This window comes from Gymnodraco acuticeps, unplaced genomic scaffold, assembly GCF_902827175.1.
Source record: "Gymnodraco acuticeps unplaced genomic scaffold, fGymAcu1.1, whole genome shotgun sequence".
In the NCBI taxonomy this organism is placed as follows: Eukaryota; Metazoa; Chordata; class Actinopteri; order Perciformes; family Bathydraconidae; genus Gymnodraco; species Gymnodraco acuticeps.
The window spans coordinates 300,207-314,678 of NW_022991017.1; the positions used below are offsets into that span (position 1 = coordinate 300,207).

Sequence of the window (14,472 nt, forward strand, 5' to 3'; positions counted from 1 at the left end):
GGGAAAGCTCTGCTTTCTCAAAGCTGGGCCCTAATGTAAAACGTTATGAATAGGGATGGGCATCGTTAAGGTTTTAACGGTACTACTACTTTTATCGATACCGCTTATCGGTCCGGTCTTTTAACGGTACTCTTATCGGTTCTTTTGAAGAAAAAAAAGGTTTTATTTAAATTAAATACATAATATTTCACATCAAAAGAAACAACAATGTTTTAACAAATCGTATTAAATAATGTGATGACAGAACTGTGAACAGAATAGCTGAAACTTTAACCAAATAAAGAGTAACTCAGTTCCCTCTAATCATTAACCCGTGTTTGTATCATGGAGTTAACTCCGTGTGTTGCTGCTAGCATACATAACACCTGACGTGGAAACGTTACTCGTGGATGGGGCTGCAGAGCTGCTAGAGAGACAGTGGAACCCGGTGCATTCCTCCGTCTGGATGTGGAGCGCTTTTGATAAATGTTTAGACACATTGCTCGTGTCACCGCCCTCACATGATAAACACTTATTGCACTTTAGGCAACGAGCATCGAGACGGGTAAAGTTTAACCACCTCGGAGCGCGTTCTCTCCGCCATCTCCTCCGTGTGTTGCTGCATGGAGCAGCTGCGTGTGTGTAAACCGCCCCGCCCCCTCGCGCACAGACGGGAGAGAGATCTCGCCTGGATTGGAAAGATCGAAAATACTAAAAACCGCATTTTGCAGTCTTTTTGCGTATTAGAAACGGAGTTGACACTAAAACTGCAATATAATGTTTGTGTAGCAATAATACACATGACGTATTTTTTACATGTCTCCAGTACCGATAAAAAGACCGTTAACGTCGGAGCTTAACCACGGTCTTTAATAATTCAGCTCCGGGGCTCGGTACCCGTCCCTAGTTATGAATGATATCATAATGTGTGTTTCCGACCCCGAGAAGAGGTGTGGTGTCTTTGTCGAATGTATGACTTTGTACCCAACTTGTCTCTATGTTAATTAATGCTAAAAGCAGAGCCTGCGTCTCCTGCTTTACACTTTACTTTAGTTAATGAGAAGGAAGTTATGTTGCTGTTGAATATTTAATTTGTTCAGCTTTGAAGGGAGTGAACTGAGGAGGCCAGAGATACCAGCTGTTATCTTCACTAAACGAGTTACAAACAACACTCATGGCCTGAATTGATCATATAATTGAAGCGTTTTGTGATCTTTGCAAGAAGATGACATTGCATCCAATTTAATAGTTTTAGATTATTTAAATATGTATTTGGACACACGGTGTCTGGTCCCTTTTTGTGCTTTGATTTAAAGATAATTATTACTATGCAAACACCGGGAAACCTGTTAGTTTTTTACATTAGAAAATATGATTTCTAACATTGATTTTTTTGAAATGTCAGGCCATGGGATGATGTCGCCTCCAGCCTCAACATCCAGTCCTCTGAGGGTCCTCCATCCTGCAGAGAGAACCACAGAAGAGGAAGAGGAGGAGGAGGAAGAGGAGGAGCAGGAAGTGGTTAAGGAGCGGGAGATGAACGTGGACAGCTCTATCAACTCTGCCGTTATCAACCAGCTGTTTGAGGGAGTCCTGGACCAGAGCGATGATGAGGAGGATGATGATGAGGAAGATGCTCTGAACATCTCCTCCATGTCTCTGATCATTCCTCTGGAGAGTGTGGCTGCTGTGGTGAAGAGTCCAGAGAGCAGAATGATGGTAGGAACCACTTCCTGTTATTGTCAGGAAATGATCTGTATCTGAAAATATTTTAAAAAGGAAGTAGTGAGCTTCTGAATTAGGGAGCGCTGCAGGATGTCGTATTTAAGGTAAGATCAGAAGAACTTTACTGATCCCAGGTTGGGAAATGTTTGGGCTGCAGCATAAAAAGACACGGCATTGTACAATAACATTAAAAGACTAGAAATAAACATCTTAAAGGAATGCTCCACTCATTAGATAATTAATCAAAACTTCAGTATTTAGTGAAACATTATGTTTAAACCATACCCTGAAGAAATCAGCGATATTCCCCGGTAAATAATGATTTTATAGCTCTTTTTTATCAAAACCTGTATATTCCGTCAGGCCGCTGCCATTTTGCCCATTTTCAGTAGTCACGTGATGGTCGTGACGTCATCCATGCATTCACTTTGTAAACACCATATACAGTCTATGGTAAACACACGAAAACATGGCGAAGTTTTGAGCAATATGAAGAGATTGGAAGGGGGAATTCAGCCATACAGGTTCGAGCCTACTTAGTACTACTTAGTAGATACAATGATTTTGATTACTAGATATGTATGCATGTAGTACCACCCTTGCTAGCGATTCCCTCTCTAGTTTAGCATACTCAGCCTCGTTGTCCCTGGCCCTAGAACCACGATTTTATGGGGCCGGAAAAACTGGGGGGAAATACCCACTAGCCGGTACTACGCTATATGGAAAGGCCACCAAAAACTGGCCTGGCCTGGACGATAAAGGACGTTTAAACGGGGCTACCCGCTGCAATGGAAATGCGCTATAACATACCTTATTCTTACTCCGAGCACTACTTCTGGTCCTCCGTCGCTTCACACTTGCAGAGGGCGATTTCTCAACTGGCCGAACTGGTGTCCTGGTCGGTGATGACACCAGAAAGACCGATGGTACTGCATCTCCATTAAGTAATGGTTGTTCAATAAATCCCATGTTATGTTTTATCATACTCTCAGAGTAGTCGTCCGGAAACTTGAAATGTTCGCTGCATACATGCGCCTGTGGATCTTTCGGTTCAGGCCGGCCACATTTCGCTAGCCACTGCCTCCGAACGTACTTCCTACGCTTACCTTTTGGCAACAGATGGAACCGAGCATTCCGTGGATTGTTCCTATCAGAACTGTGGCAATGTTTCGCGATACAATGAGGCATATTTGAAGAGAGTAACTACAGTAAATAACATGAACATCAACGTGTCCTCGAAACCAAACGCATGGTTTACGTCACGTCCGGTAAAATGGCGCCGCCCACAGTGTTGATGTTATTTCGGTAATTAATCCGTTTAAAATCACTGATAATGTCATCGGATAAAAAGAAAGAAGACTGGCAGAGACGGGTCTGTTTTATCGGATGATAATTTTTTTTAAATGAGTGTCATGAGCATACCATTCCTTTAACTAAAGTCAACATTTCAATAGTAATTTAAAAAAAGCAGAAAATATGCACACTTCAGAATGAGGTTTATTTCCAGGTAGGTTGACGCGTACGAGGAATTTGACTTGATGTCATGGTGCATACTAGGGCTGCACGATATATCGATATTCACATCGCAGGACGAGCCTTTTTTTTTTTTAGGACGTGCGATATTAAGTAGGCAAATGAACTCAAACACGTCATGTTACAATTCTTTTGCTGCTTGCTACAAAAGTAAAACTTGAGTGAGTGACAGCAAACCACCAATCACAATCAAATCTCCAAAGCAAACGGACCCGGAGATTAAACGTAAAAACACTGAATAAAGTAGTTTCATGTGTTTCTCCAGGGCAGTTCGGCGCTGCTAACCGAGCTAGCTCAATCAACCAATGTTTATTTAGAGCCCAATATCACAAGTGTTACATTCGTCTCAGTGGACTTTACAGTTTGTACAGAATCTCAGTATGACAATACGACACCCTCTGTCCTTAGACCCTCTGTCCTTAGACCCTCTGTCCTCAGACCCTCTGACCTTAGACCCTTCTGTCCTTAGACCCTTCTGTCCTTAGACCCTCTGTCCTTAGACCCTCTGATCTTAGACCCTCTGTCCTCAGACCCTCTGTCCTCAGACCCTCTGTCCTCAGACCCTCTGTCCTTAGACCCTCTGTCCTTAGACCCTCTGTCCTCAGACCCTCTGTCCTTAGACCCTCTGTCCTTAGACCCTCTGTCCTTAGACCCTCTGTCCTCAGACCCTCTGTCCTCAGACCCTCTGTCCTTAGACCCTCTGTCCTTAGACCCTCTGTCCTCAGACCCTCTGTCCTCAGACCCTCTGTCCTCAGACCCTCTGTCCTCAGACCCTCTGTCCTTAGACCCTCTATCCTTAGACCCTCACATCGTACAAGGAAACACTTCCAGAGAAAACCCACAGTTTAAGGGAACATGGGAGAAAGCTCAGGGAGAGCAACAGAGGAGGGATCCCTCTCCCAGGACGGACAGACGTGCAATAGATGCCGTGTGTAAATTGAAAAGATAATACATTTTACAGCATATAGACCGAATGTTAGGAAATGCATGTGTCTGTAATAAGAAGATGAATCCACGAGGATATCCATCCAGGATAGCTAGCTCAGCTTGTTGCTCTGATAACTTAAGATCCAGACGTCCGTGACTAAAATCCTTCATCCGGTTAAATATAGTTTAAAAAAACCACCAATTGTATCATTAACGTTCAGGAAAGGATGGTTTGGGACAAAAAACTATCTTTTCTTCAATTCATGTATTTTTTCATATCGCAATTTATATCGCAGTCGGTTTTTTCCAATATCGTGCAGCCCTAGCGCAGACATAAAAGTAAAACAAAGATTAAAAACACAGATAGAGAACTAGAAAAATATTAAAAGTAATGCAAAATATAACAGTATTTACAAAGAAATGGAATAAACAAAAAAAACAGATATTGTTGTACATTGTGTGCATTAATGTTGTTCTGTGTTGAACTCCTAAAAATAACTAAGGTATTGAAACTGATTTGACGCTCAAATTACTCTAAAAACTGCAAAAAGTATACGTTTTAACTCTGTTTTGTTTTTGCAGACGTCTACTCCAGCCACCTCCTTCCTGGTGAAGAGCGGCACTCCTGAAGAGGTGTCCAGACGGAGTAAGTTCCAGAGATCCAACATGGTGCGAGGCGCCTCCTCAGGGGAGACGCTGGAGGAGGAGAGAGGACTTCCATACAGGTAGGAGTCTGGAGCAGAGAGTTATCCTCTTCCTGTTGGACTAAATGTGTTTCTGATGTCTGGAAGGGAGTTCATCTTATCAAATGTGGATAGAGAATCAAACCATTCAGAGAGAGCGTGCCGTCTGCAGCGGGAAAGACCAAGAGTAGAGTTTGGGTTATTTAAACACAGAGAGGAGGAAGGGAGGGTGAAGCTTGGTGATCATTAGGGAGGACGTATCAGGAAGGAGAAGGTCATCATGTTGCTGCTAACTAACAACACTGCAACACTTCTTCTTAATAAGGACTTTTCCCAAGCTTATCGCGAAGAGGTGAAAGTAGTAAATATAGATAAACATTAGCAAATAAGAATCACACTGATATTATGCACAATGTCATCGGTGTACCTTTAATCTAAATGTATGGTGTGTGCTAGGGCTGTCCCGAATACCATTTTTCGGGCTCCGATATTCGGTAGTAATCAGCAGCGAATATTCGGCACGCGCGCGGGGGGGCGGCGTAGTAATCAGCAGCGAACCGCTTCAACACGTGTATTTCGGTGTATTCACGGCATTCATGTTGTTTTTCTACAGTATTGTTGTTTTATAGTTATTCGTTAATGTAACCCAATTTGTGTTCTTTGAAATGGAAAAGGATATCGCATTGTGTTTGTTACTTTCGTTGCAGTTGTGTCTTAAGTGTAATTTGGCTTGGCTTCCTATTTATGGACATGCTTTTATTTTGAAGGAGAGTTAGCGCAGTTGACAGGAAGTTGTTGTTGCTATGGAAACAACGTGATGGAGATTAATGGAGAGAAAGTAATTTCTACATATAAAGACGGAGAAAGTAAACGATAACGTGTATGGTTAAGTGTTGGCACCCCGAAGAGGAACAAGCTCTTACGTTGATATTGGAGATTTCAATAAATTCAATTTGGGGAAAAAACGGGAAGAAAACGAAAAAACAAACAAAACGAATATCCGAATAACGAAATTGAATCCCGAATAGTACTCCAACGAACGAATATTCGGATATTCGGGTACAGCCCTAGTGTGTGTGCTATTTGTAGTTTGTTTTTATGTCTTTTACTGGAAACTATTCTGAGTGAAATCACATTTCTGTGAAATGTCTGTGAAGCACTTTGAACTGCACTTATTGTATGACAGGTGCTATGCAAATAAAGATTATTATTATTATAATAATATTTGCGTATGGCGTGTGTGTGTTTAGCATCGACTCCTACAGGTCGATCCGAGTGAAGGAGACGGAGAGGCCGGCAGTGAAGCAGGTGATCGTGAGGAAAGAGGATGTGACTCAGAGAGCAGAGGAGCCCCGAGGAGCCGCTCTGTTCAACGTCAAGCAGAAGATGAAGGTTCGGAAAACATGTTGCATTTTCACCTAATAGTCGCTTCTTTGCTGCGCGCCAGAGGAACGCTTGCTTTTCAGAAGGTCCTATTGCCTCGCTTCAGTTTATGACTTCAGGCTACTGTATGTTACACACATGCACTTCTCTGTATAGTTGAGAGCTTTTTTACTTTTACACGACACTGTTCAACACTTCATTCATTCTTTTGCTAAAGATTTTTAAAGACATCCGCGTTCACAGCGATGAACCGCTCCAGAGTTCACTAGCAAGCGGCCCACCTCTTGTAGGTTGTTGAGTTCACATCAGAGGTGTCCAACCCAAACGAGCCGCACCACGGGGTGCAGCGCTGCAGGGTTGGATTCAACCGGACTACACGAGGCCGGTGTGAACGCGACCTGAGTTTCATTCATGCCAGATTACAGTGTAGAGTTTTCATGAGGGCGAACTTCAGCAGTGTCATGGATCTGTCACAATGCTGGTGTCCTATCACCAGTACAGATATATTACACTCCACCCCACTCCTGCAGGTCCTGAGCACGGGGCTGAACCTGCAGCAGACGGTCATCCATCAGGCCAGCCAGGCTCTGAACTGCTGCACCGACGAGGAGCACGGCAGGGGGTCGCAGGTGGAGGCCGAGGCCGAGAGGCTGCTGCTGGTGGCCAGTGAGTAACATCCCATAGTACTACCTTAGAGGCGTGTCCTTTGGAGTATATGAAACATCCATATGCAGAGCCTAGAGCCTAACTCTACACAAAGCCTGATCTAAGTGCACTCTAATGTCTATGCACAGAAACCAGGTCAATAGACAAAGAACAGACGACGTGCTGAAGACACAGCTCTGCAGTTCAACCCTTAGTTTAGAGCCCCTGATTGATTGATTGATTGATTGAGTGATTGATTGATTGATTGATGAGAGCTCTCCAGTGGACCCCTCACTCTAAAGCCCCTGATTGATTGATTGATTGATTGATTGATTGATTGATTGATTGATGGATGGATGAGAGCTCTCCAGTGGACCCCTCACTCTAAAGCCCCTGATTGATTGATTGATTGATTGATTGATTGACTGATTGATTGAGGAGAGCTCTCCAGTGGACCCCTCAGTGGAACCAAAGCTTGACTCTCTGCTCTTCTCTCTCAGCGGAGAGGAGGGAGGCTCTGAAGGCAGAGCTGGAGCGTCTGACCAGAGACCCCACGGGACAGAAGAAGCCCCTCTCAGCCCCGGGACCCTCTGGACCCTCGGCCTCTAAAGGCTCCGTCACTCTGCAGGAGCTCCGTCTGCCTCTCAAGGCCGACTTCGTCTGCTCCATCGCCAACAAGCCAGGTACGCTCAGGAAGAGAGAGATACAAGACTCTAGAGCAGTGGTTCTCAAATGGGGGTACGCGGACCCCTAGGGGTACGTTGGAGTACTGCAGGGGGTACGTGAGATTTATTTTATGTTAATGAGAAAAACATCATTAATGCATTTAAACAAACTGCTAATTGTAGATGAACTACTTTATTCAAAGGTTCACAGAAACTCTGGATAATAACATGGAACAATAAACGGCTCTCTTTCCCTCTCCCTCTCCTGACAGCCCGTCAGTCTCGTGCAGCTCGCTGAACCTGTAATAAGGGACCCGACAGTAAAGAATACATATATGTATAACTAGTTTAGTTCCAGAGTAGATAAACTAGCTAAGTGTGTTAGGTCTAACTCTTAGTGTATTTCACTCAACGGTCCGTCACAGCGGGGAGCTGTGATCATGCAGAGCTGCGTGTTCTCCGTCAGCAGCAGCTGATCGGATCTCTCTCTCCCGTCCGGTTATGTCCAAATCTATCAGATCTAGCTAGTTCTAGTTAATGCTATGACTTCCTGCTTATCAAAGGACACCTAAACAATAAGCGTTGCTTGGCAACGGCGTGTGGCCGCAAAGTATAGCGCAGCATTATGCATATGTTTATATGAGGGGTCAAAATCCCATGCTCATAAAATGCTCATATCTCTCTTCATTCCCCACGTCCCAAAATAAATAAATAAATATACCAATTTTAGGAAAAGTAAGGAAGTTTGAGCAGTGTGGGTTTTATATTAACAGTTACACATATTTCAAAACGTGAAGTGTAATAACCTCCCTGTCAGAATGACACAGACCCTCAGTGAAGCTCGAGCCCATGTTTCTCTACATTCTAAGTACAACTTATTAAACAGATCAGTTCAATGCAACTAATGTCGTCTCTGTGTTATTGCTTGATGTTAAATTAGTTTGCCATGAATTTAGTGATGGATTGTAAACATTTCAAATGTAGCATTTAAGTGTTTCTCAGTTACAAGGTTGTTGTTTAAATAAATCAGCCACTGATGGTGCAGCGCTGTGCTGTACCTCTTTATAGGCAGTTTTTTCATTTTTTCCAAATTGTGTTTGCACTGATCAGGGGGTACTTGGCTGCATTTTTTTTTCAAAAGGGGTACATTATTGAAAAAAGTTTGAGAACCACTGCTCTAGAGGACTCATTCCTGCACCGCTCTGGTGACAGCTATGAACATCAAAGGGTCAAACATTGTCGCAGCATATTGTACATTGCATCTTTACATGAATGACATCAATCTGTTCATAGTTCTTTTCAGCAATATACACATGAGGCGCTTTCACACCAAGTACTTTCCCCAGGAAGAGTTCCCGGACCTTAGTTCCCCGGAAATCTTTAATTCCTGAACTAAAGAGCAGATCGCGTTCTCACCGGAAAAAGTCCCTGAGGGAGGATTACGCAAATGAAGCCGCTGACGTCACTTCTTGGCCGTTTCTCAATCGCAAGTAAAACTGCTGCAGAGCAACTATTTCAAGTATACTACGTCATCGAGTGGCGCCGAAGGACTGTTTAAATGCATGTTAAATGCCCATTCTGCGCCACTCTATGACGTAGTATACTTGAAATAGTTGCTCTGCAGTATGTGTACTCGACATTGAGAAACGGCCCTTCTTCTTCTTCTGCTTTGGGTTTACTGGCAGGCCGCAAACCACTTCACGGCGTATACTGCCACCCGGAGTCCCCGGCCGGAAGTCCCCGGAGTTGGGGACTGGCTTCAGTAGAAGCTGCTGGGACTCCCAGCAGCTTCTACTGAAGCCTTCCGAGTAAATCGCCAGAACGCCGACACCTCCTCATCTCCACCGCTCCCATGTTTTATTTTGTGTTGCCATAAGTTAGTCTCTCTGTGTTGGTGCGCTGGGCTAATGCTAATGCTAATAATGCTAATGCTAATGCCAGCAAATAAAATGTCGGCTTCACAAAACTTTTCAGAGAATTGGAACCTTTCCCCCTTTTCAGTCCCACCTCTCTAGCGGAGACTGAAAAGGGGAAAAGGTTCGCAAACAAAAGTTCTAGTTCCAGATATTTTTGGTGTGAACGCAAAATCCCAGGAACTATCGGAACTATTCCTGGGAAAAGTACTCCGGTGTGAAAGCGCCTATGATGACACCAAAAACACAGATGAGAAAGACACAAAGAAAGAAAAGCTAATAACAGTGAACAATTGGAGAGTACCGTAATTTTCGGACTATAAGGCGCACCTGAATATAAGCCGCAGCAGCTAAATGTAATGATGTGTACATATATAAGCCGCACTGGACGATAAGCCGCAGGTGTTTTAATGTTTAATTACCATATGTAAGGGTTCGTGCACAGAGGGGATTGTCGGGAAAGAGATGGCTGTTTGAGGAAGCTCCCATTTATTAACATTTCAACAAACAAGTTGCATATTTGCATAACGTATTCAAGTGTTACCATTTAGTGCAATAGTAGCTACAGAACATGTACTGTGCTGTGTAAACTGTACTGTATCACATAGCGTTTCAGACACACAAACTTTTCAACTTTCAAACTTAAACGGTGCGCTCCCAGCGCACGTACCGGCAGTGATCTACAGCAGTGGTTTTCAACCAGTGGTTGTTTTCCATAATGAGGGTTTGTGCATGAAAACTTCCTTTGCACAAACTGTCTCACTCTCGTAATGTCTGTCTGTCTTGGTCTCGTTCTGTCTCTCGTACCACTCTCGGTTTCACTTTTACTTTTGCGCGCTACCTGTCTCACTCTTTTCTGGCCTCCAGCTTTTCCTGCTGGAGCCCGCCGCTTAAAGGTGGGAGGCGCGGACCGGCCATAGAGCCCATAGAGTTAAAGGTGGTGGACTGTAACCTGTAAAATACATAGATTTAGGAGGTCCCCTAGTGGCCATTAGCTGTAAAATCCATAGATTAGCCGCACCGTTATATAAGCCGCAGGGTCGAAAAATGGGAAAAAAGGCGCGGCTTATAGTCCGAAAATTACGGTAGACATTTCTTTACAGCAGAGTTCTGGATCTGTGAATAAAAGACGCCTCTTCCTCCCTTCAGAGGCGACCAAGCACTCGTTCTTCCTGATGCTTCGAGCTGGAGTGGAGAACACTGTGGCGACTCCGTTAGCGAGTACACATCGAGGACTGAGTGGAGACACGCTGTCCTTCCCCACCAGCTTCACCATGTGAGCACCTGGTCAGATTCTAAAAACATGTTTCAATCAGATTCCACACTGTACTTTAACAAATGCCTCTGATCCTCCTCCCTCTCAGATCTGACGTCTCCAGTGACTTTGAGATTGATGTCGAGGTCTACAGCTTGGTGAGTGTTTACTTTCAAAAGTAGAATCTTTCTTACAACAAATTCAGTTTCATCCACCTGGAGGAATCTGCACGCTCATCCCTACAGTTTGATTTCCAGTTGGGATGTTTTCTAATTGTCTCCAAACACTGTTACTCAGACATTAACGTTCTTCAAGATCATCTGTAATATGTGCATTTGTCCATTATGTACTTTGCTGGATATGATAAAATATGATCGTGCGCAGTAGGGCTGTCCCGAATACCATTTTTCGGTCTCCGGATATTCGGTAGTAATCAGCAGCGAACCGCTTCAACACGTGTATTTCGGTTTTATTCACGGCATTAATTTTGTTTTTCTACAGTATTGTTGTTTTATAGTTATTTGTTGATGTAACCCAATTTGTGTTCTTTGAAATGGAAAAGGATATCGCATTGTGTTTGTTACTTTCGTTGCAGTTGTGTCTTAAGTGTAATTTGGCTTCCTATTTATGGACATGCTTTTATTTTGAAGGAGAGTTAGCGCTGTTGACAGGAAGTTGTTGTTGCTATGGAAACAACATGACGGAGATTAACGGAGAAAAAGTAATATCTACATATAAAGACGGAGAAAGTAAACAATAACGTTTATGGTTAAGTGTTAGCACCCCGAAGAGGAACAAGCTCTTACGTTGATATTGGAGATTTCAAGAAATTCAATTTGGGGAAAAAAACGATAAAACAAACAAAACGAATATCCGAATAACGAAATTGAAACCCGAATAGTACTCCAACGAACGAATATTCGGATATTCGGGTACAGCCCTAGTGCACAGCATGAGATACTTTGAGTTGCATGCTCTCCAGGTCAAACTTTATGAAATGCTATGTGCAGTCGTGTTAAACTGTCTCGAGATAAAGAGGTTTCGTGTTGAGTTCAACTCCATTACATTAATTGTAGCATCCTTGTTCTGAGGGTTTAATGCTGCTCGGTTGCTTCAAGGTTTGTTTACATGTTTGCCTTGTGAGAAACATTCTGGATAACGGGTACATTCCTGCTTTAGTTTTGATCTGCAGCTGGTTCATTAGTCTTCTGTTTTATTTGACCCTCAGGTGCAGAGGCGTGACGTCTGCAACGACAAGAAGAAGAAAGCCAGCAAGTCAAAGGTAAATCTGCACTTTAACTTTAATGGAGTCTGTCGACACTGAAGCATGCTTTAATGTGTGTGTGTGTGTGTGTGTGTGTGTGTGTGTGTGTGTGTGTGTGTGTGTGTGTGTGTGTGTGTGTGTGTGTGTGTCCAGATAATAAGGAGACATGTTCATGAGGCCCATGATATGTGTATGTTGGTATGTTTCTGTATTAATCCCTCACGTGTGGGGGGGGGGCACAGTGTCTGGGTTGGGGGGCGCAGTGTGGGCGTAGTGTGGGTAGGGGGGGGAACAGTGTATGGGTGGGGGGGTGTAGTGTAGGTGGGGGCGCACAGTGTATGGGTGGGGGGTAGGGCTGTGCATCTTCACTGGTCTCACGATTCGATTATCCTGTCAACGATTCGATTCAATTCGATATCCCGATGCATCACGATTCATACCCATGCGTTGCATCCTCAATTTTCTATATTACTGCACACTAGGGATGTGCATCTCCATCACTGAGGCCGATGCGATGCGCATCTCGATACGTTGCCACGATACGATACATTAACGATACATTTGAAACACTAGGCGATACGATACGATTCACCCCTGTTGCGATACAGTTCGATACGATTTGATTCAACATTATGCGATTCGGTGCGATACGATGCGATTCAACACGATGCAAAAATAATGATACTTCAATTTGGTACGACAGAGGATTTTTGTTTTATTCCTTATATGCAGCAAATAATACATTAACAAAAAAGTGCTTTACATATTTGGTACTGCACATCCCATCATGCCGTTTATTTTGTTGCCTTTAAAAGCTCTCCAGAGTACAATTCTATAACACCTCACAGTTAAACAATGTAAGGATGCATTGCTCATGATTAACAATGTGAAAATAACAGCTACCATAGAGCAATGCCCATACAGCTGCCAGCCTGATGTGCTTAACACTCATTCATAGGCTAACTCACCAGTGAGCAGAAAGCAGTGGTTTCTATATGAACAATAAAGAAAATAACCTTTCACAAACAGGTATTTCATAACTGCTTACAGTGAGGAAGACATTTAAATTATTATTGGCCGTCACAGGCTGCTGTAAACTAAACACCACTCTCTCTGACAGAACACCTCACTGAGTGATTTAACTCATATGTCTAACTTTGAGGTTTCTCTTTTCAGCCGCAGACCCCATGTCGCCTCTTTATGTGCGTCGCTAAGTTCCTCGTACTACTTGTGTACTTTAAATCGGCTCGGAATCGTTAACAATTTGCGAGCGATTTTTCAAGTTGACCGTCTGTGCCGCGCACATATACCATCAGGACGTTACTGATGGGGTGCGGCTGCGGAGTGATACTGTGTGTATGCAAGCCCGCATCTAGGACGGATCTATGTATCATGGCTGTAGACCTGTTAAGTAATAAAGATACCTCATACAAAGGTCTACGGATACCTTATTACTCTCCATGACCTGCGGTCAACTATATAGCATAAAGGACTATTACACCGTCTTTCTTGAACAATCCGAAGTGTTGCCAAACGTTTGATTTGTAGGTATTTTTCGGTGCGCTGTGTTTCTCTTTCCCCTCAACTTCCGTGTGTGTTGATAACTGAGACTCTCGGTCTCCGTAGTGGCGAAGCAAATATCAAAAATCGTCTCTGCTGAGCGTTGACAAGATGAGGGAATTTTATATGATGAATCGGTTTTTTACCGATGCAAAGACGCTACGCAATCGATGCATCGCGAGTTCAACCCGGTTCAACCCAAACTGTAGCCGATGTGCACTCTTTCAACCGGTGCACTCGCATCTTGAACGTTTATGCCGGTGCACCGATGCGAATCGGTGAATCTTAACATCTCTACTGCACACGGCTTATTTTTCATCAATGCATACATGCAGTAAATACATATGAACTCTCTTTTTATTATTTTTAGAAAGTGCTTCAGAAATCAATAACATAAATGTCTTGACATTAATTTATAAACCAAAATAAACAAATTGTAGGTCTAGCCTCCCTATATCTGTGTGTGACATTTTTCCATCCTCAAAAACAAAAACTAATGCTTCTGCAGTCTAGCTGCAGCTTCTAGCAACGGCCTTCTGTTAAAGAAAGGACACTGAATGTCCTGTGGCATCACACACAGGACTTGAGTCTGAACACAGCAGACAACAGGAGTATTTACAACAGCTATAACAACTAAAATAGTGCATGTGGGTGCACACTCACATTCTCTGTCTTACTGTTACATACATCCCATGAATGTATGAGACTAAGTTAGCTTCATTATATCTCAGTGATTAAGTGAATAATAAAGTTTCTATCGGGTCACTATCAGCCTGTCACTCATTATTTTCAGGGAGGGGGCGGGGCTTAGAAGAACAGAGGAGACGATCGCAGAAGCTTTTTTCCTCCTGCCTTCACAAACTTTACACACGTATATATCGTCTGAAAATTACTAGAGGACATTCATACTCTGCAATCCAAGACTTCATTAAATCCACCA

General features: G+C 43.3%; 1 protein-coding gene across 5 annotated transcripts in view; it reads left to right on the forward strand.

Moving 5' to 3' along the window:
• The window catches only part of anln (anillin, actin binding protein), a 31,003-nt gene that overhangs the window by 7,754 nt on the left and 8,777 nt on the right, over positions 1-14,472 (forward strand). For all 5 annotated transcript variants that reach the window (XM_034236276.1, XM_034236280.1, XM_034236277.1 and 2 more), the window contains 8 exons: positions 1,385-1,698; positions 4,747-4,889; positions 6,098-6,239; positions 6,761-6,896; positions 7,376-7,558; positions 10,603-10,729; positions 10,818-10,866; positions 11,937-11,990. In XM_034236276.1, coding sequence (XP_034092167.1) covers positions 1,385-1,698; positions 4,747-4,889; positions 6,098-6,239; positions 6,761-6,896; positions 7,376-7,558; positions 10,603-10,729; positions 10,818-10,866; positions 11,937-11,990 — 1,148 coding nt within the window. The remainder of the gene's footprint in view (positions 1-1,384; positions 1,699-4,746; positions 4,890-6,097; positions 6,240-6,760; positions 6,897-7,375; positions 7,559-10,602; positions 10,730-10,817; positions 10,867-11,936; positions 11,991-14,472) is intronic.